We start from the raw sequence: 27083 nt of genomic DNA, 5'->3' as shown, positions 1-27083 counted from the left end.
CGTTAGCAGTAACATTATCCATATGTTCCGTCCAGGAGAGGTTATTGCAAATGCGAAGTCCTAGGTACTCGTAGCTGTTCACTTCTGAGAGGTGATTATTGTTAGCGGTATAGTTAAACAGGAGACGCTTCCTTTTCTGTGTTATATGCATGAACAATGTTTTATCATAATTAACAGGCATTTGCCATCGGTCGCACCAAGATATTACTTTTGTAAAATCATTATTTAACCTAACTTGATCCTCAGTATTATTAATCTTTTGATACAACACACAGTCATCAGCGTACAATCTGACAGAAACTGATATATTAGAGGCAATGTCATTTATAAAAATTAAGAAAAGGAGCGGCCCGAGAACTGATTCCTGGGGAATGCCAGAATCAACGGAGAGTAGAGTAGAAGAGGTATTATTTAATGCCACAAACTGGCGGTGGTTTTTTAGATAAGCTGCTATCCATGTAAGTAGTTTATCATTTTTTAATACGTTGCCTAACTTCTGAAGAAGTTTATTATGCAAAACCTTATCAAATGCCTTTTTAACATCCATAAATATAGTGTTAGTCTGCTTTCCTTTGTTTATTGCCTCTGCAAAATCATGTATAGTTTGAACTAGCTGGCTGTTAGTAGAAAATCCACGTCTAAAGCCATGCTGTGCATCAGTTATAAAGTTATTTTGGTCAAGGAGATCAGCTATATGTTTAAAAATAATGTGTTCTAAAATTTTGCATGCGGTTGAGGTTAAAGATATTGGACGGTAACTTTGAATGCATGTTCTGTCTCCATTTTTATGAATAGGCTTAATTCTGGCCGTTCTCCAGTCATCCGGTAATGCGCCTTCATTTAATGACCTATTGAATGAGATGCATGAATATTTGGAACACCACTGTGCATGACTTTTCAGAAAGGCATTGGAAATTTCGTCTGGCCCAGGAGATTTTTTGCATCAATTTTCAGAAGTAGATTGAAAACACCTGCCTCGGAAACCACAACATCATGAATTGAAGGCAGATTTGTGGAATAGTGCGAAGAGAGCCGTCGTCTCGCATAAATACTGATTTGAAATAATCGTTAAAAGCCGTGCATACCAAAGCATCATATCGCTCAGATTTGCCATTTATTGTGAATGTGTCAGTTGTTTGCAGTCTTGGTGTTATGGCGTTAGGATCAAGGTTATGTTTACTTAGCTTTAAAAAAGTAGTTGTTGAGAAACCTTGTCATACGTTTTTGAAAAATCTAGGAATATACAGTCAACAATGGAACTCCTGCAAGTATGGAAATTAGCTCATGTTTAAAAAATAAAAGTTGAATTTCACAGGAAAATGGCTTGCAAAATGCGTGCTGATGATCTGTAAAAAAGGCATTTGACTGAAAGAATGGTGCAAGGTGAGGGTAAATGACATGTTCCATAATTTTACATGAAATGCACATAAGTGAAATAGGCCAATAATTATGTGGCGAATGGCTATCTCCAGACTTGTGCAAGGGAATCACCGTCCCGACCTTCCAGTTTTCCGGAATGCAGGCTGTCTGAAGAGATTGCTGGAATAGATTAGAAAGCATTATAGCACTGTACACTTTAGTCCTGATTGAAAACATTGAAATACTTTGAATTACAATCCGACGCTATCATGTCTTTAGGTCGTGTGTAAGTCGTACATTATGATTTTTCTACGTATTTTAGCTTGAGAAATTCAATTAGTTCAGTAACTGCCTTGTGCCACATGGAGTGCCTAGGTATGCGGGGTTCGAAATTCTTTTTGCTGAAACAACGTCCGGCAAAAAGCTTAGCAGCAAGGCTCATGTATACTTAGCTGCTGTTATTGTTGACCAAGTGTATTGCAAGTTTTGGTTCTCATTTGTGGTTCTTATCTTTCCCTGGAAGGTTTTGGAGGCAGCTGCTTCCAGAAAGATGTGCTGAATTTGGTTTACCTGTGTGAATGCCTCAAGCTTCCAGAGGTTGCCAACTACTGGTATCAGGTAAAGGTTTACTGCCTCCTTTGCACACAGAATCTAATGAAGCTCCATTTTACTGCACTCTGCACTCTATAGACAAGAATTTTCAGCACTTGTAGGCAGCAGCCATGTTTTGCTGGAGCTGTAAAAACAGGTGAAGAAACGTCCACGATAGCCCCAAGGCTGTTCTTATCGCATGCTTGCCACCTGGTGTTCACTTACCATTAGCTTTCACGTCATCAAACCTGCAGTCCCTTTGTGGGCCATGCCAACAGACTATGGCAGGGGTCGAGATTGTGCATGCTTGCTTCTAAATGCGGGTGTGAGAGTAAAACAAATTCTTGTCTATAGGGAAAATGCTAATGCACAGAATTCAGTCTGCACCAGATTTTGGGGGAACATCATGTAGGCATTATTACATTTCAGGTTGTGGAAATGAACAGCTTCCAGAGGACTCGGTTTGCCCAACGAATTATTGAGCGGCTCTTCAACACTGTGGCCAGGAAAAAGATTGCCGTGCTTGGCTTTGCCTTCAAGAAGAACACTGGTGACACGAGGTGTGTATTGTCCCACTATGAACCACTGGCGCGCACAGTGGAGCGTTATCCTTGAAATACTATATTCAGAGCTGCTTACAGTGGCACTTTGTTCATTTGTTTCTGGTTCGCACAATTTTGCTATTTTTTGTTTACATGCACTATGTAGACAATTAAAAAATTTGTTTGAATCAAATTTAGATCACACATTTTCTCAGAAAGTAAACTATCTTCTCATGCCATCTCAAACCAAGTAATCAGGAATGTTCTGTATAAAACTGTCTTTTTTTTTTCATCATTGGAACAATTTCTATGTGTGCAGTAGCTGGAGCAGAAATGAATAGGAGTGATTTTAAAGAATAAATACGAGTGTCAGCACTGTAGTCATGAGTCTGGCTTCAGGCCACTAACATGCGTAAGTGTGCCCCAACAGGGTGTATAGAGGTCCTTGTAATAAATTGAAAAGTGCGTTTTCAAGGCCTTTGAAAGTCCTAGAATTTTTTTTCCTTCCTTGAATATCCTCTTCAGAAACAATACACCGGCACGACTGCTCATGGTTCCATTTTGCAGAACTGCACGGAAAAAAATAAAAGGCTTCACCATATCAAACCGCGAACGGAGCGAGAGCCGCGTGCCATGCTTCGGTGCTGGCTTGTCTGGCACTGTTTATGCTGCTTTCCTCACCCTATTGTTCATTTCGCACCTCGCCCGTCGGTTTGTCTTGCCTCACTTTCCCTCTTGCGCACGAGGTGAAGCTATTGAAGGTAAAGAGAGCTATAGTGGAGCAACTTTACCACTGTTGCTCAGTGCCTTTGTTAATGTAGCCAGTAGTTTAACGAATATCCACTATCGTTGTACTACCATCGGAGCTGAAATTGAAAAAATACTTTGTACTGCCAGTTACCATAAGTACCAGTCCTAATTATAGCATCTGACGCTTAATAGTTGGCTCTTACGCAGTACTCGATAATTTTTCGCACAGACATTAACACTACATGGATAGCGGATTCTCGTTGAGCTGCTGGCCACATTGGCAGGAGTCCAATAGGTACTTTTCTGTGTCTATACTACATCGTATTCAATGCACTGTGTTATGCATGTGGTATCTAGGGCGCGGTGCACATGTGTTGTGTTGTGATGGACGCCTGCACACAACGGCAGTTTCAAGGTAAACTGCTGTTGACAGTGTGACATCTGGTGACAGTGTCTAACCAGAGAGCATGCAAAACTAATGCTGCAGCTTGCATATTCTGCCTAACTACTGCGTAAAGTGTCGGTAGCAACATAATCGTTAACGTACATACAGTACCTTTATTATAATTTTTTCAGCAAGCACACTTTACAAAAAAAAATTCACATCCATTGTAGTTAAACAAATTGTCAGAGGATGTAGCCACCAGCTTTGCTAGTGACATGACACCAGTAACTTGGTAATCCATAAACGATAAGAAGCATGCACTTAAGCTTCGTGTGTGCATGTACGTACGCTTTGTGTGCGGTCAGTGCAAGACATTCAGTGCAAACAGTGCTGAAACGTCTTCTGAATGGCGAGAGAAGCCAACCATGTCACACGTCACTGAAATCAATCGCCAAAATTCGTGACATAGCGTTGTTTACTAAAACAGCCCATGCTGATAAGTACATCAATAGATGCATCACTTTCCAATTCTCCACTCGCATGAACTGCAGTATCAAATTAAAATGTGTTCTAAGCAGCATTTGCTGTTGATACTTTACAGATTATACCTGTGAGCTTGCACCAGTGTAAAATACGAGTTATTCCGAGTTAGAATTTTTTGGGTCAGTACCCCTTTAAGCTTAACCTCAAAAAGTCACACCATACCAAGAAGGAAACTGAAGTGGGTTCTGTTGAGGAAAAAAGTTGACCTGATCCAAAATTCAGCCTTGCCCTGGGAAGTTACTCTACTAACTAAGCTGACCAGGAGGCTAGCCCATAATAGGGCCATGGCAAATTAATCAACAACTCTAGTGTCGGAGCATTGAATCAATTCTACGGATTCACTAGATAGAGGAACTTTTGTTAAAGGGAAAGCTGATGCGTGTATGAAGATATATAGAGCCAAGTCTTTCTTGTAGCTTCCTGTACCTTGTGAACTCGCTCATAACTCATTTGCTGATGTGAACAGTTCAAAAACAGTATGCATACAGTCTACCAAATGTGTCTGTATAATAAATGAATCCATTCAGTGTTTGCCTGTTTGCAATGCGGTGCACACTTTTTAACTCATTACCCACCTTTCAATCCATTACCAACATGCAGAGAAAGTGCCGCTATCTACGTGTGCAAACACTTGATGGAAGAAGGAGCCTTTCTCAACATCTATGACCCAAAAGTTCCAAAGCAGCAGATCATCGAGTGAGTGTGTAACATGAGATGCTGCGCTTTGTTGAAATGTCGCTCGCTCATCGTATTAATTTATACTTTCCTGTGTTTGTGATATCATTTCAGTGACCTCATTGGCTCGGGAGAGCAGGGCGATGGTATGTGCAAGACCACTGTGCCCTCCACTAACAGTACCCATTTAGAATAGTTCACTGCAGGACTTATTGCAATTTTCGTTGCTGTGCAAGTTACTGATGGAGAAATGCTGCGCAGTTCCCGAGGCAGGGATAATGCAAATGCAAGTTTGGTGTAGGTAAAAAGACGTTACTAAATCTTTACCTACAAAGTTTCATTATGTATATTGTCTAGGTTAGTGTATGAAACTTCGGGTCGGCAGGCGTTCTTTATATTAGGTGTGCTACTTTACAAACCAGCCCAAACTGTCATTCTCCTCAGGAGGTAACTTACTTGGCTAAGATAGGTTAGGCATTTGCTGATGTGTGATAGCTTCCTGACTTTGTCCATTCACTGCATTGTTATACTATCATAGATCATTATTGAAGAGCAATAAATAGTGAATTACACCACAAGTCTGTAATGTATTAGACCAAGCTTCTGCAGCAATGTGTGTAAAAGGGCTTGTAACATGCTGCTTGAGAGGGCCTCTACAATGTTATGTTGCTTTGATGATGAAGTCCTGACCTCAGCTGCATTCTCTATTGATGTACAGTGTTGAAGCAAGTGGAGATTTTCCAGGATGCCTACTCTGCTGCTCAAGACACTCATGCCATTGTTATTTGCACAGAGTGGGATGAATTCAAGGTCTGTACCTAGTTCTTCTATAGGTAAAAGATATTTTGTTATCAGTACCACTGTGGGGCTTTCTGGCACTTGGGTAATACATTTTATAATACTAATTGAGCTTTGGCAACAAGTTCTTTTGGCCACATCTACAGAACACATTACTGATAACCCTACTGTTGCAGCTTAGTAAAATGTGCACAATAGCGCCATTTGGTAATCAGCCTTTATTTTCTCTTACACAGACCTTGGACTACCAACAGATCTATAATGCCATGCTCAAACCTCCGTTTCTCTTTGACGGGAGGCGCATTGTTGACATCGCCAAGCTCGAATCCATCGGCTTCCAAGTTGAGGTGGTTGGCCAGAAGACGGCGCGTCACAGTCTCAACCGTCACATTGCCAACCACATCTGAGGTGGGGTGGCCACTGGTGCCTCATCCTGGCTGCACTGCCAAGCTCTAGGCTTTTGTTGCATTTTTAGGGTCCACACACAGATCAGAGAATCAGAATTGTGCTTGCTAACGCTGTGGGTTACTCAAGCATGATTAGCTGATAGCAGATGTGATTGAACCCCTCCCATTTTCCAAGTTTAGGTTTCCAAGATAAGCTTTAAGTAGTATGTTGGACAACGATGCATTTTGGTCACAATTATTTGTTTGCAAGGTCGTTACTATGTAATCAAGATTGTTAATTTAATTCATCAGATTATTTGCATGAGTTGCACTCGTAAGCAGAAATAACCTTAGCTGAAGTAAAAAAAAAGTTAGCTTATGCTTTGACTTGTGTCATAGCCATGGAAGCCTTGGGAGTATTCTCAGAGAGCTAAAGTTTTTCTCTTTGGCTTGCACTACTATTTATGAGTGCGGGAACTTTGTTGGGAAACAGAAGCTTGCATTTGAGGCCCTTATAGTTGCAATTAAGTTGTGTTTTATGCATTTGCCTTGCCCTGCAAGCAGTATATAGGCTACACTTGGCTTCTAATGCACCCTTTGCTCTATCTAATCCAGACAAAGTAGTACAAGTGGAACAGTAACAGAATTATTGTGCATCTGATGTGCAACATGCTGTGTTGAAGCGGTGAATCAAAATGCATCAGCATCAATGAGTAGAGATCTGAACACCATATCATGTTTCTCTGTGCTTAGATGTCTTTTAGATGCTCTTAATCATTTGCACAGGAATTCAATGCATACCGTTTGCTTCTGTGCCACGAAACACTCTATCAAGGCATGTACTACACACTGTGTGCCAGTAATAGCTACTGTTCTGACAGGCAATTCTTTTTTTACACATTATACATACAAGTCTTATTGTTTTGTGCATTTCTTGCATCTGTGTAGCACAGGCATTCTTTGTTCCTATATTTGGCAATGTATTCAGGTATTTGTTTTAGTACTTGGTAGAGGAGGGACTCATCTTTGGGGCGTTTCAACACAAGAAGAGTCCCTATTCTTTGTTTTACACTGTTATGCTTAGTTATCAAATCAAAGAGTGTTATTTGCTCCTCTAGGTTGTTCACGTAAGCTTTTGTTTGTATGACAGGCTTCTTGTGTTTACTTTTTAGGTGAGCATTAATTTCTTTAGGTAGTCATTGTATTATATACTTTGGGTGCTTTTTAATGCGACGGTGCTTGTTTATGCTGGTGTTTTAAAATTCTGCTCTTATATACCACCCTTTACAGTGGTGCACTGCTCTGTATTTTTTTTAATTTCTCTGTGTTTTTCGGTGTTATACAGTCGACTTCTATTAATTCAACCCTGATGGTACTGACAAAATTGATTCAATTATTCGGCTGGTAGGGTTAAACAAGACTCATAAAAAATGCCAGAACACACTGGCAATTCATTTGACAGTATTTGCCTGATGCTAACATGCCTCCAAATCAAACGCACGCCTACTTTACATGTGTGTAACATAGCCATGGCTATAAAGCTACTAAATGAAACAGATTTAACGCACACCTGATATTTTAGCAGGAAACTTGTTGCACAATGGTGGCCGGTTTCTTAAAGTCAGCTTTGCCAGACTTTTTTTTTTTTTTTAAAGTCAACTTCGCCGCAATACATCCGTGGTATGCGGTAAAGCATGCATTGTGAAGGCAGTTTTTGTTTCGTATTAGATTTCACCGTGCAAACAGTTCACCCAATTTTCCTTTTTTTTTCCAAAAAAGCATTTGTTACAATTGCGTGAGTACCGTAATCAGACATTGTGAACTGTTGTTATTGCTTGAATATCTTCCTAGGGTGGGCCAAAAAGAGGCGTTTTAAGTGGGAGATGACATGTATTCAACGCATTCACTGTCACCTAAGCTCCACCGAGACAGACACTGCCACTGAAGGGGTCACCACAGGGGTCAGGCACATACATGCTGACTGGTCAAGTTTGAATTATCCAGCAAAAGCCAATTTTAGGATCAAAATTACGAAAGTTTGGGCCCATTGAAATGCGTGGGTGCCAGCCCGGACCTTAGGCTGTGTTCAATTTAGCCGAGAAATCGAATTAATGTAAGTCTACTCTAGTTCTCTCATTTTCACTTGCCACATAAATACCAAAAAAAAAACAATCTTCACCAACATAAACCACTGTCTTTCACCTGAACAGCTGCATGTGTATGATAAGAGAACAAGTTCTTGTGTGTAAATGACATGTCTAATGTATTCATGTCTTTTGTGTAGTTATAACTAGGTTGTGCTGCAGTGAATGCTCAAGTTTCCAGCTGGATGATAGCCATCCCACCACTATCACTATTAAAATTCAGTTTATTTTCATCTTCAGTTCATTTTTAGCACTGTAGTATGATTAGGATCGTGAAAAGCAGTTTATTTCATTTCAGTCTTACTGGGTGTCCTGCAGTACCTGTCTGTAAAACTCGGCAATCTATAAACTCCAGCACTGATAATGACTTTTACCAATGCAATTGCTTAATTCGCATGAAGCATGTAGTAAGTTTGCTGCCATGCTGATGAAACTTGGAGTCAAGGTATGCTTTCTCAAGAAAACCTCCAGCAATCATGCAACTAAATAAATGTCAAAATCTGACTGTAAAAAATATAAGGCATGCTCTGGTGCAAATATTACTGAAAAGGACACTAAATGGGAACACTAAAGACTACTAGTATAGATAACTCTTTATAAGCTCCCCCTTATGTAGTTATTTGGTGAAGGAGAATAGCCTGTTGGCAGAGAAAATAAAGGCCATAAGTTCCCTTCTTAGATGTCATGCCGCGACAACTGCACCAGTGATATTATTGTAACATAGTGTACCTTGTGGTATTTTTGCACGTCTGACTTTGCAAAAGTCTACAAACTTTGCCATCTTATGCTTTCATTTGTTTTCTAATGCCATGTTATCTTATTCTCTTTATGTTGATAAACAGTTTGCTAAATTTTGGTCCAGAGGCTGCCACAGTCTATAAGGTCATGAGAAAGTTGACACGGAAATTTTAAAAGTTGCATTGCCTCCTGCCTCTCGCTTGTACTACATTGAAAGAAAATTCAAAGCATGCCCTTTGATTTCTACAATGTGTAGATCATGACTGTCTGAACAATCAACAGCCACTGGATTCATAACTGTCTGTTGGCACCAAAAGTTCTCAAGATGCGTGACAATATTCTTCCTGCAGTGAAAGGAAATTTTATTGCCCTCAAGTTTCACTTGATCCCTACAAAGCACATGACTACATGAGTTCCACTGTGCTTTGCAAATAACAGATATAAAATTATATATAGTATGTTTCTAGTTGAGGCTGTTTATTGCTCAGTTTTGTCTTTTATGTTTTATTATGGGTTTGTAGTGTTTAAGAGCATGACACTGTGGTTGTTAGTAAATGTTGTGTGTCTGCTGAATTCACTTGTTTTAATAGAACTTGTGTTTTTGTGGCTATATGTCCCCAGATTTGCATTTTTATGTATGGGTAGGTATCTGCAATGCTGAACAATATGTGGCTTATGTTATACACTTGGTATTATATTCTGTCTATGTTCTTGTTTTGTTTTTTTAATCACTGAATTAGAAGTTGGCTGTTGAGTAAGCATTTCAGAGGAAAAATTTATTGCAAGTGCCTGCAGACCCTATCTCCTACATGGCTGCTGCTGCCCCAAAGTACTGTATTGTCTTATCCTTCTGTTTGATGTTGAGGTTGTGTCATTACTGCTGTTGTCAGTGAAGTGAAAGGATCATTTTGGAAGTTTTTTCATGAATTTAATGCTGTATGATCTGTTCTCATGTTCCACACCAATAAATTTATTTTTGTACTCAGTGTCAGTTCTGTTGATGAAGGCATGTGCCATGCATAAACAGCATGGGATGCCTTTAGTGGCTTTGCCCTTTTGTGCTCTGCATGTTTGACCTACTGCGTTTAACGCAGTTTCCCTGCCAGCTGTTAGTTCTGGCCATGAACTCTGCATTTCTGATCTTGACGCCGATTTTAGTTGTTACTATGATTATGCTGTCCGTTATCTGCAGTTAATCACTTGGCCTGTCCAATTTCACTTGTTTCTCTTTATCTTGACTAAGCTACGTGCTTTGCAGCCATGTGAACCTGCTATGCCTATCATTTTGCTTTCTATCACTTTTTGAACGGTCCATAGCTCCATTTCAAGCTTCTTACTTTTTTTTTTTTTTTTTTTTGCTGGCTCCATGTTTGGCTGTATGGATTTAGTTCTTGCAAAATACACTAGCTATATGTTTTTATATTAATGATACCGGTGAGCAGCCATTAATGAAGAGTGCCTGCCATATGCTCTATAGCACATTTTCATTTATCTTTAGGTTTCTCTCTCAAGATCTGTGTCCCCGCGACTGCTTAGCCCTTACATAAAGACATACACGGTATCCATCGAAATCGCCGTGAGCGCGAGCGGCACTCGGTACCTTCCGTGGACCCCTGTGACCTGGTATGCCGCAGTGTCGCCGTTGGCGGGAAAACGAAGCTGCAAGGTGTGCACTCGCATATATACTCGTTCGCGCCGATATACGACGCAACATAGAGCGAGTGCCTTCCTCGATTTGGCGCACGCAGCGTACCCGTTACGAAAGAAGCTCACTGTAACGGTATTTTCGAAAACCTGTGTGCTGGGCTTGTATTTAACAGATTTCGCTCACGAACTATCACCTTCGAATTTTGGTATGCGTGCATCTGAATGCGCTGAACGGATTTGTAAAAAAAGAAAGAAAGGAAGGGCGTCTGGGCCGAGCGAAGAAACTGGGGAGACACGGAGCGTGCAAGCCCGCATATATTATGTTCTAAAGGCCTAAAGGGAACTGCATAATGAATGATTGCACATACTGCATGGCGCCTTAAACGTCAAACTTGTCCTTTTTTCTTTTTTCTTTTTTTTAAGGGAAGTGGAGGTGCAGTTCCTTTTTGTCAGCCTGGTTTAAACAAGTTAGTTGTGTCCCGCATCTGTCGTTCATAAGCAGCATACTGCCGAGCCATAAATTAAGTTATTCGTACAAGTTTCGCCCCGGGCGCAATGAAAAAGAACCGGACGCCCGTTGCCTCATATTTGCCCAGTAATTTCAGAATATGCCAAAGGCACTTGCGCGTCGCAACTATAGCGCGGAAGCTTTAGCTTGGGCCCAACTCCGTCGCGGCCTATTCAAATACATGTGAAACGCAAAAACGCTTCTCAGATAACTTCTGGACCGATTTTAATGAAATTTGTTGCGTTTGAGAGAGAAGGTTAGATTCCAGTGACTGCTGGAAGCAGAATTTCGATTCAGGGCCTGAATTTTGTAGAAAGAAATTACAAAAGTTCGAAAACATAGAGGCACGAAGTTTACAAATCTATAGCTCTCCGTCGAGAGCAGATATCGCAGTTCTGTAAACGGCATCCATTAGATCATTCAACGCGGATAGATTCGATATGTCAATCTATATATTACGTGAGTTTGTTACGTTGCGTACAAGGGTTGTGCAGAAGCCGTATTTACATATTACAAATTTTTTTTACATTCATGTTAACAAAATCATTTTGTCCGCTTTAGATAGCAGTGTAATATCACTTTTCGTTGCTGAGTTACGGAGTTATAAACTTGATAGTGTCGTTTTCTGAAAATTTCCGATTTTCGCCAATATTTAATAAAAAATTGACGTAAATCAAAATTCGAAACCAACAGTCAGTAGATCTTAAGTTTTGCTTTTAAATGCAACAAACCTCGTCAAATTTGGTGCAGTGGTTGCTGAGAGAAACGAATTCGCCTTTTACATGTATTTAGATAGCACCCGAGCCAAAGCTTCCTCTCAATAATTTCATAAATGTGGTTGCTCAGTGGCTATGGTGTTAGGCTGCTGAGCACGAGGTCGCGGGATCGAATCCCGGCCACGGCGGCCGCATTTCGATGGGGGCGAAATGCGTAAACACCCGTGTACTTAGATTTAGGTGCACGTTAAAGAACCCCAGGTGGTCTAAATTTCCGGAGTCCTCCACTACGGCGTGCCTCATAATCAGAAAGTGGTTTTGGCACTTAAAACCCCATAATTTAATAACTTCATAAAGAAGCTCCATTTTTCAACTCTTTTGCCTCTCTGATGCACATAGGGCGCAGTTCCTGCTCGCGTGTTGTATAGTACCGAGGAAGACAATGAGGAAGGTTATTGTGAAGCGTCTTTCCGTGTACGACGAACGTGATGAGGCATAAAAGGCTCGGCGTACAGTTCACACCTATGTATACTTAGCCAACAATTCCAGGAATACGGGAAGCGGACACCTTGAAACATAAGTTAGCGAGGCAAATTGAAGGTATAACTACACATCCCACATACATTTACGCTTTTCCTCGAGGCACCCGGACGGTCGTTTTCGAAGGTCTTCCGTATTCGTATGTATATGGTCTTGCCGTGGAGAACGCGCCGCATAGACATGCTGAAATAATGCGGCCGAAGGAGAATCGCGCCATATTATGTTTCACAAAAGGAAACGTGTCCGGAAACGGTCCCTTAGGGCGCTGCCTCGCGAAAACAGAGGCACACGGGTGCTTCGAGGCATGACAGCCTACAGTCAACTCCCGACAGAATGAAGAATGTTACGACACATAGTTGATAGTCCATACAGTGTACGTGTCCTGTCGTCCACTCTTCGCTCTTCCGCGTCCTTTTTTTCCCTCTAGCGCAATGTTTACCATTCATATCTTTGTCATCTAGTTAATCACCATTTAGTGTCATCGGTGCACGCTATGACCAACTTAATCACAAGAACCTTTCCTTCGTAGATAGATCTATCCTGTATAACGCAATTCCGCATATTACGAATTGTAACAGGTAGATCAGCATCACAGTGACACAAATATTTGATTTAGAGAGCGTTTGGGAAACAGGAAAAGAGGGAGACGCAGACGTTACGTAAGGCGCGCTGTTGTCCCTAATTCTCTCCATGGCGCTAAAATGCTCTCAAAGCACGTTTACAAACACTGCACAACCACACAGCTGTACAAAAGAGGGACGGTGAAACAGACGCGGACGTGTTGTGCATGCACCGGTCTTCTGCAACGGAATACGTGCAAACCTACTCTTTGCTGCCCATACACGATTTAATGCCGCATATAGTTACACTGCCAGAAAAGCGTCTCCTGCTTCACTTTATGTTCTTGCCTTTCATTGCAAGCACGTGGCAGCACATGAAAGTAAGGCGACAAGAACTGTGCCCTCAACATAGGTTATGTAGGCCATCAAGGCGTTAAACCTTGGCAGCGTATAACAGCGCTCGTATAGTGTCGTGCTCTATAGTGGTTCGGCGCCACTACAGCGCCACCCTCAAAAAAGAAAGAAAAGAAGACGTACGCGCGAAGGCAGGGAGCGTGAAATACCGAAGAACGCACGTCAGGGCATTGCGCTAGGTGTAGAAGTGACACCGTGCACTGCTCGTTATCGCTCAGGCTTAGTGCCAACGAACTTAATCTATAGGCGCGAATATATGCGCCATTATGCAACGGATTGAAGCAACGCTGAGCAAATTTTTAAGTTTCCGCGATAAAGCTACACATTTGCTGGCATTTCCAGGCGCAAGATAACGGAAAAGTGCTTGCAACATATATGTGCTATGTATGCTGAGGCCTTCGAGACAGTGCGGTCTAAAATGAGCGTACTATCGAACAAGAGAACAAGGCTATCTTTATTGTGTTTGTTAATCGCTGTACGAGCCCATATTACGTCTTTCGATACGCAAGAATGCCAGAAAAGCGAAAAAAAGAATGTATTAGGCAAGGAAATCTTTACAGGCGCAGGCCATGACAGCTGGTGCAATTTATCTTACATGTACGCTTCCCATACTCGTCTTTGCATGTCGCGTTCAAGTTTTCAAGACCTTCCGGAAACTGCGATCGGGGCGGCCGCTCGATTAGAAAGGGGCGTTTTCTCACTGGGAAAGACGTACGTAGTACGAGGCCGGGCAAATAAGCGAGTCTGCGCAAAACGGCTAAACGGCTATACGCTCCGAGGTTTGCCCATATATCGGCTTTTCCTTTTTCTTCCTCGTCCGTTACGCAGACTTGAGAGCGCTGTGTATGCCCGCTACAGCCTTTCAGGTCAGATTCCTCTTCACGGCGCTGTGTCGTGTGCGTGTACGCGCCAAAGTCGGCCGGAGGAACCCCAATTCTTTGGCTCCAAAGCGTCTCTGCGGCCCGCCGCTGCCCCTTTTAGCATCGTTTCTTTTTTCTTTTTTTTCTTTTTCGTTCTTCCAGGCAAGAGAAGCAGCAAACCGGTTCCAGCGATGTGCCCCTCCAACCGAAACCAGGAACCAGCGCTAGCGCGTACGCCAAAAGAAGCGCGTCTGCCGAAGCGAGCAGCGGCCGCGGGAAGGAGGTGACAGCAGCGGCAGAGGGGTTCTCACCGTAGTAGCAGACGACGGCACATTGGTCGTGGCCATCCGAAAGCGTTTGTTTGCGCTGCCACTTACATTTCTTCGCTCTTTTTCCTCGCTTTTGTTCGCCTTCAAAAGGAGTCTGGCGCGTGCCGTATGAGTTTATGTAGGGGGACCTTTCCGATCCCGTCCTTGGAGAAGACCATGTCTCCTCCTGTGTACAGCAGGAGTCGCGAGAACTTCGCGCTGTACCTGTTCGCCGGCGTTCCGCTCACGCTATTCGTGATGTGCCTGATACTGCGCCGTCAGCGAAAGGAAGCCCAGCGGCGCTTCTTCGCCTGGATCTACGCGAAGTACTACGCCGATCACAACGCAGCTATCCTGGCTCCTTTCAAGCGAGAACTGTTCGCCGACATGGCACAAATCGTGTCCGACGACCCGATCCTGCAGGCGCGCGGCGCCATCCGCATCGTGGAGATCGGCGTCGGCACGGGAACCAACTTGGCCTACTACCCGCAGGGCAGCAGGGTGATCTCGGTGGAACCCAATCGGTACTTCGAGAACATCTTCAGAGAGAATCGCTGCGCGTTTCCCAACGTGGAGATCGAGCGGTTCGTGCTGGGTTGCGCCGAGGACATGTCTTCGATAGCGTCTGACAGCGTGGATTGCGTCGTGTCCACGCTGGTGCTTTGCTCCGTCGAGGACATGGCAGCGGTGATACGCGAAATCAAGAGGATTCTTGTGAGGGTACGTAACGCGCGCGGGCATGCTTGTTCACGTGTTAAAATGGTATGTATGCATTAGCTTCAAGCGCTATCGATTCTCGTGATTCACCTTTCATAATGCAAAGAAGGGGTAAGGCGTGCATACACGGACACTAGAGAAGAGAAGTGGACAGAGAAAAATCCTGGTAATTGTACAGCTTTTAGTATTGATATTGAAGACTTGTATTACTCCTTGCCGCATGACGGGTTGTTAAATTCCGTAAACGAGTGCATTAAAGAACAAGTGCAAGAGTCGGCTTTTATAGATAGAGGCGGTGTTTCCACGGGTGCTTTTCTAGAAATTTTTTCAATGTACCTAAAGTCGACGCTGGTTGGGTGGAGAGATGGCATGTTTCTGGATAAATCGTGAATTTGTATTGATTCAAAGGTTGCCCCTATTCTTAGTAATATTTACCTGAGCGAGATTGACAGCTGCTTAGAGAAGGTCTTGGGTGATTGTGCTATTGAGGTATTTCGTTACGTTGATGATCACCTGATTTTCTGCAATAGGGACGAATTTGATTCCGCTGCTACCTCAGTAACTGAGCAATTTAAACTTAATGGAGGGGGATTGCAGTTTACCAAGAAATTTCCTCAGAGAAGCGTAATACAGTTTTTAGACATTTTCTTGGTCCTAGAACAAAATCACGTGTGTTGGCAGTACTGCCGTAGATCTTCGAAGCCATTGTTTAACTTTCAATTCAAGCATTCCAAAGTAGTAAAAAACGGAATTGCCATGTCGTGCCTTAAGTCTTCTCTCACCAGATCGTGCATGCACAAAATGAGCGCTAGTTTTGATGCACAGGTCCGGCGCCTATTATAAGCAGGGCATCCTAGCATAGCAGTGGCTACTGTGGCTGAACGCCTAAGGAAGTCGATTTCGAGGGGGACGGACGTGATTACAGCATGCAGTAATAGCAAGAAAAGAGTAGTGGCTATTTCTTACATTCATTTAGTATCGCACAGGCTTTAAAAAGTTGCAAATAGATATGGTGTTAATGTTGTTTTCGCTGCCCCCAATATGCTATGTAAGATATGCGCTGCCGTACAGAGAAACAAAGGAGCAGGTGAAAGGCAAGAAAAGAAGATATTTGTCCAGTAGAGCACATCAAGAACAAGAATTTTACTGACTGTCGTATGGGTGTGGTATATAAAGGTCCCTTTAGCTGTGGCCATTTCTACGTCGGGCAAATGGGGTGGTGTATCAATCAGAGGCTAATGGAACATAAAAGGTCGTTAACCGGTGGATCGCCTTCTAATCTTTGCTTACATTGCCAAGACTGCCAAGATTGAAAGTGCACGCCTCAGTTAGCTGAATGCGTGATATTGTACAAGCATAGGAATGAAGATACGCGTCTTATGGTCGATGCTTGGCATATCAATAATGGTGGAAGTGCGCGCGTGAGTCAGCCTTCGATATACCTTACATAAGGAAGAGATGAAATGCCATAACACTTGCCTCTCACGTAGACCGGCACGTGTACCCGATTGACACGTGGTGCTACCACTCCACTTCAGAGCATGCGCAGATTAGTTATGTGTCTTCTTTCTTTATTTCGCCTCAGTGCTTCCTTTAGTTGATACGGCGTTCGTGTTGTCCACTTCTCTTCTATAGTGTCCGTGTCTGCACGCCTTACCCATTCTTTGCGTTATGAATCCTTACAAACTAACTCAGCTTTCTGTCGTTCTGATTATCCTGTATAGTTGATTTTTACAGACGAATACCTTCAGGCCTCGTACTTTTTCACAGGATTATTCTGATATGCCTCCCTCCTATTCAAGTAACTGTTTCTTTTCCGATTATATCTCCTGCAGATGACTGAAATGACAAAACAATAGATCGATATTTGATCTAGCAATATCTGTGTTTCATGTACGCGTATCACATAAGAATTGAAAGCTGTAATTGTTTCGTTTAGTTTCGTTTATTTATTTAGGAATACCTCCCCCCCTCAGCCAAAGAGGGATTGAGTGAGGGGGTGGAATAATGATGGATGAATAACGTGCCACGGATGGAATAATGTGTTACACGATTTGACGCAAGGAAACAAATATAAAGAAACACGAAAAGAATAATAAGGAATGCGCACTTTTCTAATTGTGTCTCCGTCACGAGGCAGTTCGTTTCTTCAGGCTAATATACACAACCTTATAACTGTGTATACGGTTTACAGAATTTGAACGTAAGGTTTCCCGTGAAATCTATAGATAGTCTAAATACGTGTGAACTCGTGACATTGATAATGTTGTCGACTAATAGGTCTTTAGTATTTCAGTAAACAACCAGACCTGCTCCGGGAACTAGCTTACTAGTGGCTGTCGTTCCGCTGCTCAGCTCGGGGTGGCGGGTTCGATTCCGGCCGCGGCGGCCGCATTTCGATGAGGGAGAAATGCAACAACACTCGATCGTGTGCTGAGATCTAGGTGCACGTTAAGTAACTCCAGGCGTTCAAATTATGGTCGGTTGCCACAAGCCACACCCCACTGTCCCGACTTCGTCCACCCGAGAGTAGGCAGCCCAACCCGTACACTCTAAAAAAAATGTACACCCTTCGGGGTGTATATTTGCCACACAACAATAATCTTCATCATCTGCCTTGCTTGCGTTTCCTTTCTTGAAAACGCCGTGCCCGCTACTTTCCTGTTGGCAATGCTATGTCATGCTGATAACGTGCATGCCGTTCGTTACTGGGAAGTACTAGGCTCGCAGCGTTAAAGAAAGGAAATGCGGACAAGACAGATGAAATTTATTGTTGTGTGGCAAGATACTACTCAATGGGTGTAAATTGTTCTTAGAGTGTACCCAAAGGGCGTAAACCGTTCGAGTGAATGCAGTGAACCGGAAAGGGAGTCACATAGGGAGTACTTAAGGAGCATAATGGCCGGTGGAGCGCCATTACACTTGATAGCGCGCCAGTTCTACCAAAATGGTTTCGTGCCAAGTGTCATTTGCGTGATGAGATGACAATGCACGATGATGACTAACGGGTGGTCGTACTGCAAAGAAATGTGGCCTGTACGTTGATTTGTACTCTACACTCTTAAAAAAAAAACACCTTTGGGACTCTTCTCACAACAATAATTGTCATCTGTCTTGCCTGCATTTCCTTTCTTTAACACTGCGAGCCATTTACATTTAAAATCTGTGGCAAAGGATTGACCTTTACACCCATGAGATACTACACTGCAGTGTAGTTCTCTGGATTACTACACCTAGTTTAACCCACAATGTGTGCCGAAATCTGTGAAAAGGTGCCTTTGCATTTCTTACTCATATAAGAGCATGGCCACCATAATCAGGAATCAAACCATCTAATCACCTTTCCTGCCGTTTTTTATCTCTCTCAGCAGCGCAATGCAATTGCAGGGCCAACTCACTAGAAACCAATAAGCAATGCAAAAGGAAATCAGTGATAAAGTTGGTCTTCCATTTGTTCCTTGATGCAGGGTGGCTGCTTCTACTACGTGGAGCACATAGGCTACAAAGAAGGCAGCTGGTCACGCCGGCTGCAGCAGCTTGCGCAGCCTCTGTGGTCGCTGGTCAGCGACGGCTGCCAGCTGACACGTGACGTGCCGCAGTATGTTGAGTTTCTTGGCTTCCGGGAGATGTATGAGAAGATCCACTACCCACAGGAGATGCCCTTCCTGGTGCGGCCAACACTCGTTGGCAAGGCTGTCAAGTGAATGACATCTCGCATTACTGCACTATTCAGGAAGTGGCCATGCATCTGCCACGTCAGGTCGCAAGAATTTTTTTACAGCGCGTTGCCCCTGCTGGCAGCAAGGTTCTACTGTTTTTCAAAGCATCAGTGAACAGTGACTGACAAGTTGTGTGTGCACTGTGATTTCTGTCTCAGTCTTTCCTACATCGATTTATTTTCCCCATAAATTCTGTAAATTGAATGCAACATTAGATTGTACTCTGTTGACAAGACTGCTCCACTGAAGAAATAATTAGGTGAAAAGTGGTGGCAGTGGTGGAGTGAAGTGGGTGCGCAAACAAAGCTTATATCCTCCCTCAAGATCTAAATGGTTGTTTTCCTTTTCTGTTACCTTCCCTCCCAAAACAGGCACACACCAAATCTGGAACACACCACAAAAAGAAAGTTCTGGACACACTACTGAGTGGTGCTCTACTCTTCACTGCTTGAATGCAATGTGCTTCCAGCCACTGGCTATTTGAGAGTATGTGACGCTGGTAGAGAACCAGCAGGCAGGTCAAGTGGTCACTGGTCTACTAGTGTACACCATAAAGTGTAGTTGAAGAGGTTGTATTTGAAAGAGTTGAACTCTGCTTCCTACATTACTACAGGGCTGAATGTACACTGCAGCAGTTTGTTCAACTGTGGTTGCTGCATCAGCACTAAGTTCTAGAAACTAAGACAGTCTCACTAAGGACTCTTGGCAAATAATACATTAGGCACAACTTTACAGTGGTGTTGCTTAAGTTTGTAGAAACGTATTAGTTACAGTTCAGTGGGTGAAAAAATAATACAGATAATGGTAGATTGCACACAAAGTGGCATGCATTCTTTTGTTAGGATGATTGGAGAGCCCTTGGAACTCAGGCAGTGTCTATTCTGAAGTAGTTTGTCATTGTCTATATGCACAAACTCACGTAGGTCATGACTAACAAAGACAAATGCACTGTGTGTTCTCATCTTAAGAGTTATTTCCCATTATTTATGTACAACAGTGTTTTGTAATGTACAAGTGCATTTGTTATTTCCTGCTGTCTATGCATTTATCATTTTCTATTTACAATTCATACAAAGAACATACGTGCACCAAGACAGTTGCTCTGTGTGATTTTTCTTCTGAGGGCATTTATAAGGTTGAGAAAAGACAGCGTGCAACAGAAAAGTTAAACAGCAACATAATCCAGACTAATGTGGATATGGAATGACTTAGTCAACTACATTCGCAAACTATGTGTTTGAAAACCAAGCTGGCCTTGGGACATTTGTTGCAAATAGCAATTTGCAAGCTCGATTTCTTGCAAGTGCCACAAAATATAATTGTGCAATACAAGTATCCAGCGGTACTGAACTGTGTTTAAAAGTGTTATATAAGAAGAGCTGTCATTTGTATTAGAATATGTAGAAGAACCTGTTAAATGGAAATAGCTACAGTGAAAGAAATGACCACTTGTAACAAAGACATGTTTACTTTTCCAAAGCAATAAACTTTAAAAGAGTGTCTGGGATTTGGATGGGTCACAAGCTCATCAGAAATGATAGTAGGCTGTGTACACAATACATAACTAAATGTTCCTATATTTCTACATAGTAATAAGTTTGTGCTTCAAACTATTTTGTTAAAAAAGAGCACTGTAATACAACAAACAAATGCTGTAATAAAAATATGCTTCTTAACACATGTATGGGTCATTACTGATGACACCCAAGCAATCTTGATCGCTAAAGACAAAGATTCAAATTCAAAGGAAGTGCTGCTTGAAATGTAGCCAGGCCATTTTACACCAAGAATAGCAGTGAAAATAAAACTGAATGCAGATATTTCAGCAATACAGAGTTCGGATTTGAGCTCCTTTGTATTATGATGCATTCCATAATAGCAATGCAGTAGTAGAAACTGCTAAGGATTGCATCCAGGTTGTCAGCTTCTGCACAACACAGTGTGACCAGGGCCGTTATCTTTTATGCATTCGAAAAACCGTCGTTCGGTATTGTCTCACGTAAGTGTCCTAGACTGTGCCAATATCGCGGCCTAGGCCAATCACGTGAGGTGAAAGGGAACGTCGGCTTTTCGAGCGTGTACAAGATATCGGCCCAGAGTTATAAACCACAGCTTTACAAACCAAGTACACTACAAGCATTACGTCAACACAAGGACATGGAATGTGTTCATTACAATGTACAAGTTTCAACATAATTGACCCTTATCTGTGGATTAACAAATAGAAAGTGAAATAAAATAGGATAGCAAAATGCAAGAAACAGCAAAGACTGGAATATCAAGTGCTTCGTCTGCACTCTGAACATAACATAAAAAGTGAGCAGGTTCCCTAAATGCCAGCACATATCTTGCTTCCTGTGCATTAGTATTTAGCTGCTTTAGTCCTTTGGTGGTTTGTTTAACACATGTAAAGGATAATGCCAGTCTTGCAAAATCAAGTTCTTAATCTTTAATGAGAATCTGGCAACTAGAGCTTCTCTCTCTTCTCATTTTGTTTTGTTCAGAATGTTTTGTTCATGAAGCATTTAGAAGCTACCAATATCTGCACTGCCTAAGGCTATGAGGACAATCATGAGGAAAGGGACCTGCTGGCTATGATGGAACAAATCTCATCGTAGCAAACTTTAGCCAATGGCATTTTTGAAACTTGGTATTACAGACAACTTAAACCTGTCAATTAGGTGCCCCTTTGAGTAAATTTCTATTTGGAGAAAAAGTGCGCAGATACCTGGGCACATCTTGATTTCATAACTGATCAACAAGAATCACGTTCAAGGTGTTCCGGATGTGCCTCACAACATAGAATCAATGAGCAAGGTGACCTTCCATGCTGGAATCGAAGTCTCCAATGTTAATGCTTGTTACGAACAAGTGAAATCATAGGTATGGCTCCAGCATATACCTTGTTTTTCTGACCTGAAGCAATATGGAGAGTGCAGATGTAAAAAAAAAAAAAATGTCCCACCAGATATATATCTCCCTCTGTTGTGAGCAAAATAGTGTGGTTGTGCAATCTCCCCAAGATTCTGTTGAGGATACCTAGACATTCATAAATTACAGTCTAAAGAATGCTGTGTTAAGGCCACTTGCGTCCCCTAAAGTTCTGTCTTAAATGCAATAGAAAATCATTGTACAAGTAAGAACACTAGCTCAGGAACTCGTTTCTTTTGCTTAATGCCACATTACATGCTGAAATCTTTGCCTATCCCACAGGAAAAGCTTAAGCTTGAGACAAGATAAGCACTATTTGCAGTATTTTGTGGGAAGTGATAACTGAAATAACAATTAAATTGTAGTCTGCTGTATTTTTCCGAAGCAAACGAAGGATGTTATATATGTACAGAACTAAATCTCATAAAACAATGCTCTTATTTCCTGAGTGCAATACGGAACAAGCACTATAAAAAGTGGGTGGATGCATCATGTAACGCAGGCAACCGTATTCCTAACAGATATCTGCAGGGAAAGATATTTTGCAGGCTAAAATAGAATAAAATACTGAAGTTGATCTCAACAATAATACTAGCTAAGGTTTGCAAAATGTTGACACTAATGCTGCAATTTTCCAAGATTTTCCTTCAGTTTCCATTCAATTACGAACATCACAAGTGACTATCACACAATAATTTTTGGTGATATGCAGAGCACAAGGTCAATTCTATACACAGTGCATACTGTCTTGTGTTCATCTCGTTCTATACAACTATGAGCACAACAGATAACCTGACAGGTGAGGTAGCAACAGAGGTGTATCTAGAGCTTACTCCTGTTGAGTTTTTTAGCGTATAAGTACCAGAAAACATGTTGCACTTAAAGAGATACTATAGGCAAACAATCCCTCTTGACCTCAATCAGCTATTCTATATGAAAAGTGCCTTACAGTTGATTTTTCGGGTTGTTTTTTAAGAGCTACCCGATATCTCGAGTGAGTGCTCAGGTTTCTTAAACGCTAACCTGCCAGAAGAAAACATAATACTCCATGCTTGAGCACGGCAGAACTTGGGTAGTGGAGCTTGCAGAAGTGATGCTGTACACTTTAGCACTTCCATGTTAATTCATGTTTAAGTGGTGAAGTAAGAGAGATCCATTCATCGCAGAGAAAGATGGTGCATGTTAACCCATGGAAAGTGTGAATGTGCTTTTGAATCTGCCACTGGAATACAAGTTCAAAGTTGAGAAGCAAAAAGAACCTGTCCGGAATCAACCAGTGGAATTGCTGTTTCGTGTTGGGGAGTTGTTCTTGCAAGACATTCTTCTTTGGATATTAAGAGAGCATCACAGTTGAAAAGGAAAACAACTTGTGGCAGAGTCAACTTGGTGAAAAACTGCTCAGAGAACAAGGTTAATGCCAACAAGGTTAATCAAGGCATGCATGTCTGTGAGCTGGTTTGGTCTTAAAAAGCGGTGAAAAACTACCTGTCTCCCATATACTTTATGACTTCCCTTTTATTACTAGGTCTTGTTGTGCAGTTTCCTTGCTGTGTAAATGATAAACATAGTGTGTATGCTATATTATAGCATCATTCTATTAAACTAGATTAATTTCCTTCTGTGTCCCTTTGAATGCAACAATGTTTCACAACCAAGAACAACAACTCTGGAAGCACATAAGTTGCAAGAGCCACACCAAAATATGGCATCAGCATGTGCTGTTCCAAATGGCATAGTATTGAAGTGAGCAAATGGGCTCACTTTAGTGAAGGAACAGGGCATTGGGCAGAGAACATACAAGACAGACAAATACAGCAATTCTTTATACACACTAGGAATGGAGGGCTGTTTGTCACCATAGGGACAGCCAAGATTTGACATAAAAACTAGACAGGTGCAATAATGTAGTGCCTGATGTAGGTGTATCTATACTTTTCCACTGTACTATACATGAATCCTGCTCATATCTTTTGATTGCTACAGTTTGTAACTAATCTTCATGCTGCATAGGTCTATTCAACTAAATTGACAGTGGCTTTAAAGAAACAATGGAAGTCATTTCAGGTATTGCACACAAAGTCCATCGAGTGTTTCTTTTTTTTAAGTTACTGTCTCCTGCACTGTTACTTTACAAGAATACGCATTGAGCAAAAGAAACGGGCCACAGCACCTTGACCGTTCAACAAGTACACCTCGCTATACAATCTCCTAAATATGCAGCAAATCGAGGCACTTGATTAACTTACACGAGTACTGCTGATCAACAAGAAAGCCAAGGCTACCATCGGTGCTCATGCATAAAGCTTGGCGTTTTAGACAATGCTGGCAGTTTTGTGTGTCTACATTATTCGGTGAGGTACACACTCGTTCTGTCAACATACTGGCAAGCAGTAAGGTAATTTTCACAGAACACTTCCGCAAGAAAACGACGGCTGCGCTACCTAGTCGCAAGGAAAACTACAAATCGTTATGCTCTCCGTTCCCGGCCGACTTCTTAAGGTATGCCGTCTCCAGAAACTCGAAGACGGACGCGAAGCTGGACCACGACGTCATCTCGTGGGTTACCGTGCCGGCGGACACGCGCTTCACGTCGACGGTGCCATCATGTCGCTCCCTGAGAGGCCGATCGAGGGGTTCCGGGCTCGAAACCCAATTCCGGCCAACCTGGTGGAAAAACTGCCCAACACGAGGGGGAGACTTCTGACGTGCGAAGCTGTGGACGGAGTCCGTAAAGGCGACAGCGAAAGCGCGAGCGGAGAACGAGGCGAAGAACTCCGTTGCCACATTAACAGCAACGACACCTCCGTAGCTGTGCGCCACGACGGCGACATGACGCGCCGGTGCTCTCTTCTCAACGATGTACTCCCAGACATGGCGCCCATGTTTCTCGGCAGTTTCACACTCCCGCACGGGGACCCGCACGCCGTTGATTACGCGGTGAGTATCGTTAGTGTTGAGCACAATCACGGCGTAGCCGAGCCCTTGCGCTCTTCTAATGTAAGGCAGCTGCGTGCCTTTCTTGAGCGAATCATTGATTATGAGCCGCCGTGACCATTGACCAGCGCGCACGACGCCGCTGCCGTGTATTAGGATCAAGAGGCGGTCCTTATTGGTGAACGCATCTTCCGACACGAAGATGAAAGAGCTCGGCTCATCTTCCTGGACGTTGACGGGCACCGTGACTCGCGTCAGGTGTGTCTCTTCCTCCAGGAGTTGGTAAACGTGTTCCGTGATAACGTCACCCAGAGCTTCGTAGCGCCGCTGGTTGTAGCTAAGGTCGTCAGGGCGCACCTGAAACAGGTATGGCTCCCCGGTCTTCAGGTGCCTCAGCTGGCCGAAATCGTTGAAGAAGTATCCAAAGTCGGCGATCGTCGACGGGAACGGAGAGAAGTCGTCGTCTTCGACGTCTGTCGCTTGACGTACGAGCGACCGTTTTCGCGGGAATCCGTCATTTCCCGAGTCCGCCGCAACATGTTTTTGGGTAGACATCATTTGAACACCTTGAACCGGGCTGAGAACCGCGATTTGGGCGACAGGTACCCCAGCTTCGGTATGCAGCACTAACTTCGGTTATCGAGACCACTTATGCTACCGCGAACTTATGTAGCGCGCAAATTGTTTACTTCAAGACGCTCTAACGGATTGGCTTGGATCGTCTCTGTTGGGCTTGAAGTAAAGTCAAAGTCTGGATTGTGCTAGTGTCGCTCACAATTGCGTTGTTGCGCTCAAAAAAAGTATAGCAGAGCATTGAAACAGAAACCCATCTTGCGATATTTCGCGGATCTGGAGCAACATAACATAGTTGTAAGCAATTAAACAAGAAGAAAGGTAAATTGAAAAAATACTGGTTATGTTCAACATGGGATAAATGAGCCAACCAGTGCTTAAAGCATGGAGGTAGGAAACTGAGGAAAAGCCCTACCAGGCCCCGCACACTCTCAAGTTCAACAAATGGCCACAGAGGGCGAAAAATCAATCGAGGCGCGTTTCAGCATAAGCGCGTAAGTGGAGCTACTGTAATTTGGTCGAATAGTTTAATTTGTGCTTTCTCTGCTAGGGGCGCTGAACATGCTGAATTTTTTAATTTACACAAACCATTGACATGAACAATCGAGGTGTCTAAGGATGCTTTTTTACCTCAGGCAAATAGGAAGTTGATTTTCTTTTAATTTGATTGTTGAAGCTGCTTTTTAGTCATAGCGTCAAGGTTTTTGTGCTCGATTAACCACCGACAGCCGACAGCCTATTGGTATCGATGTGTTTCCTGGCCGTTGGCGTTCGAATACTTCGGCGGTAAAACATTTTCGAAAGCATGCTGGTTTCGTCTGCGAGTCATTACATAGACTTGCTGTAAGAAGGTCTACTCTTGGCAAAGAATAGTGCCTCATTTTGTTTAGGCGTTGACTATCATAATGAATGCGGCGGAGGTTGAGGGAGTACGCTTGAAGGTACGTTTTTATGCCGTTGATCTCCATAACACCGTAAGTACGCAAACCGATGTCGCAGAACACCCGATGCATCATTGTGTGTTCTCCGTCATCGCTTGTTTGCTGTATGCCTACTAATTCTTAATTTCTTCAAGTGTTGTATCCTCCTTTTGTCCTTGTTCTCTTGTGCTTCACTTACAGTATGTCGTTCCGTCAGCTGTAATGCGCATTTGCAAAACCAATACGTTTGATAAGACGCAGTGGTTATCATAATTTCACTACACGTGTATTAAGCTGGCACATGTGGTTCAGATACAGATACCTGTATGCGAACTTGCACGACGTTGATGCGGAGATTAGGATAATTATGACACCCGTAAGGAAGAGGCAGCTGACGGCCGTATAAGCTGTTGCGTTCTTTCCGCCAAACTACCCGGCCTGGTAGTGCTGTAAAGATGCTGTATAAAAGTGACACGCGGTGACAGGGAAATTAATATACTTAGCAGCCGACCGTACGTCTTGTAGCTTAGGTCTTCTTTCGTGTGCGTTTGTGCTACCCTTATTAATGAGCCATCTCTTGACTATGTTCTTGACTATGTAACCGCGTTTGTGTGGATGCGTAGACGTGTGCTTTTTGTTGTACTTGTAAAATGCAAATAAAATATTTTCAGGCTTACTCAATCTTTGGTGTCGTGTGCGTTTATTCCAGTCGAGGCCATCGTGCCACCTGGAAACCGCATTCTGTCAGTAGCCCTACACGAAATGCAACAGCTGGAGCGCGGCGGCACAACTCGCCGTAACGGCGGCGTAATAAACGAAAAACCG

General features: G+C 42.8%; 3 protein-coding genes across 4 annotated transcripts in view; 2 read left to right on the top strand and 1 right to left on the bottom strand.

Annotated features, from left to right (window-relative positions):
- The window catches only part of sgl (UDP-glucose 6-dehydrogenase sgl), a 47068-nt gene extending 37171 nt beyond the window's left edge, over nucleotides 1-9897 (top strand). For both annotated transcript variants that reach the window (XM_050184233.3, XM_050184232.3), the window contains 6 exons: nucleotides 1883-1977; nucleotides 2380-2510; nucleotides 4771-4866; nucleotides 4960-4991; nucleotides 5564-5655; nucleotides 5880-9897. In XM_050184233.3, the coding sequence (XP_050040190.2) occupies nucleotides 1883-1977; nucleotides 2380-2510; nucleotides 4771-4866; nucleotides 4960-4991; nucleotides 5564-5655; nucleotides 5880-6050 (617 nt within the window). In that variant the 3' untranslated portion in view covers nucleotides 6051-9897. The remainder of the gene's footprint in view (nucleotides 1-1882; nucleotides 1978-2379; nucleotides 2511-4770; nucleotides 4867-4959; nucleotides 4992-5563; nucleotides 5656-5879) is intronic.
- Nucleotides 9898-13913: 4016 nt separating this feature from the next.
- Nucleotides 13914-20576, top strand: LOC126537093 (thiol S-methyltransferase TMT1A-like). Its single transcript, XM_055073700.2, has 3 exons — nucleotides 13914-14162; nucleotides 14319-15184; nucleotides 18649-20576. The coding sequence occupies exons 2-3, from the start codon at nucleotides 14594-14596 to the stop codon at nucleotides 18883-18885; spliced, it is 828 nt and encodes a 275-aa protein (XP_054929675.2). The 5' UTR covers nucleotides 13914-14162; nucleotides 14319-14593; the 3' UTR covers nucleotides 18886-20576.
- On the bottom strand, nucleotides 20347-25498 carry LOC126537090 (cotranscriptional regulator ARB2A homolog). The gene has a single exon (XM_050184234.3). It carries the CDS (start codon nucleotides 25321-25323, stop codon nucleotides 24289-24291), a length of 1035 nt encoding a protein of 344 aa, XP_050040191.2. The 5' UTR covers nucleotides 25324-25498; the 3' UTR covers nucleotides 20347-24288.
- Between the last annotated feature and the right edge of the window lie 1585 nt (nucleotides 25499-27083).

The sequence above is a fragment of the Dermacentor andersoni genome, chromosome 4 (genome assembly GCF_023375885.2).
Source record: "Dermacentor andersoni chromosome 4, qqDerAnde1_hic_scaffold, whole genome shotgun sequence".
NCBI lineage: Eukaryota > Metazoa > Arthropoda > Arachnida > Ixodida > Ixodidae > Dermacentor > Dermacentor andersoni.
This window is presented reverse-complemented; position numbering and strand designations above follow the sequence as displayed.

Coding starts and splice junctions, on each gene's coding strand:
- LOC126537093 (XM_055073700.2), top strand. CDS start 14,594: ATGAGTTTATGTAGGGGGACCTTTCCGATCCCGTCCTTGGAGAAGACC. Junction 15,185..18,648: donor TCAAGAGGATTCTTGTGAGG/GTACGTAACGCG, acceptor TCCTTGATGCAG/GGTGGCTGCTTCTACTACGT.
- LOC126537090 (XM_050184234.3), bottom strand. CDS start 25,323: ATGATGTCTACCCAAAAACATGTTGCGGCGGACTCGGGAAATGACGGA.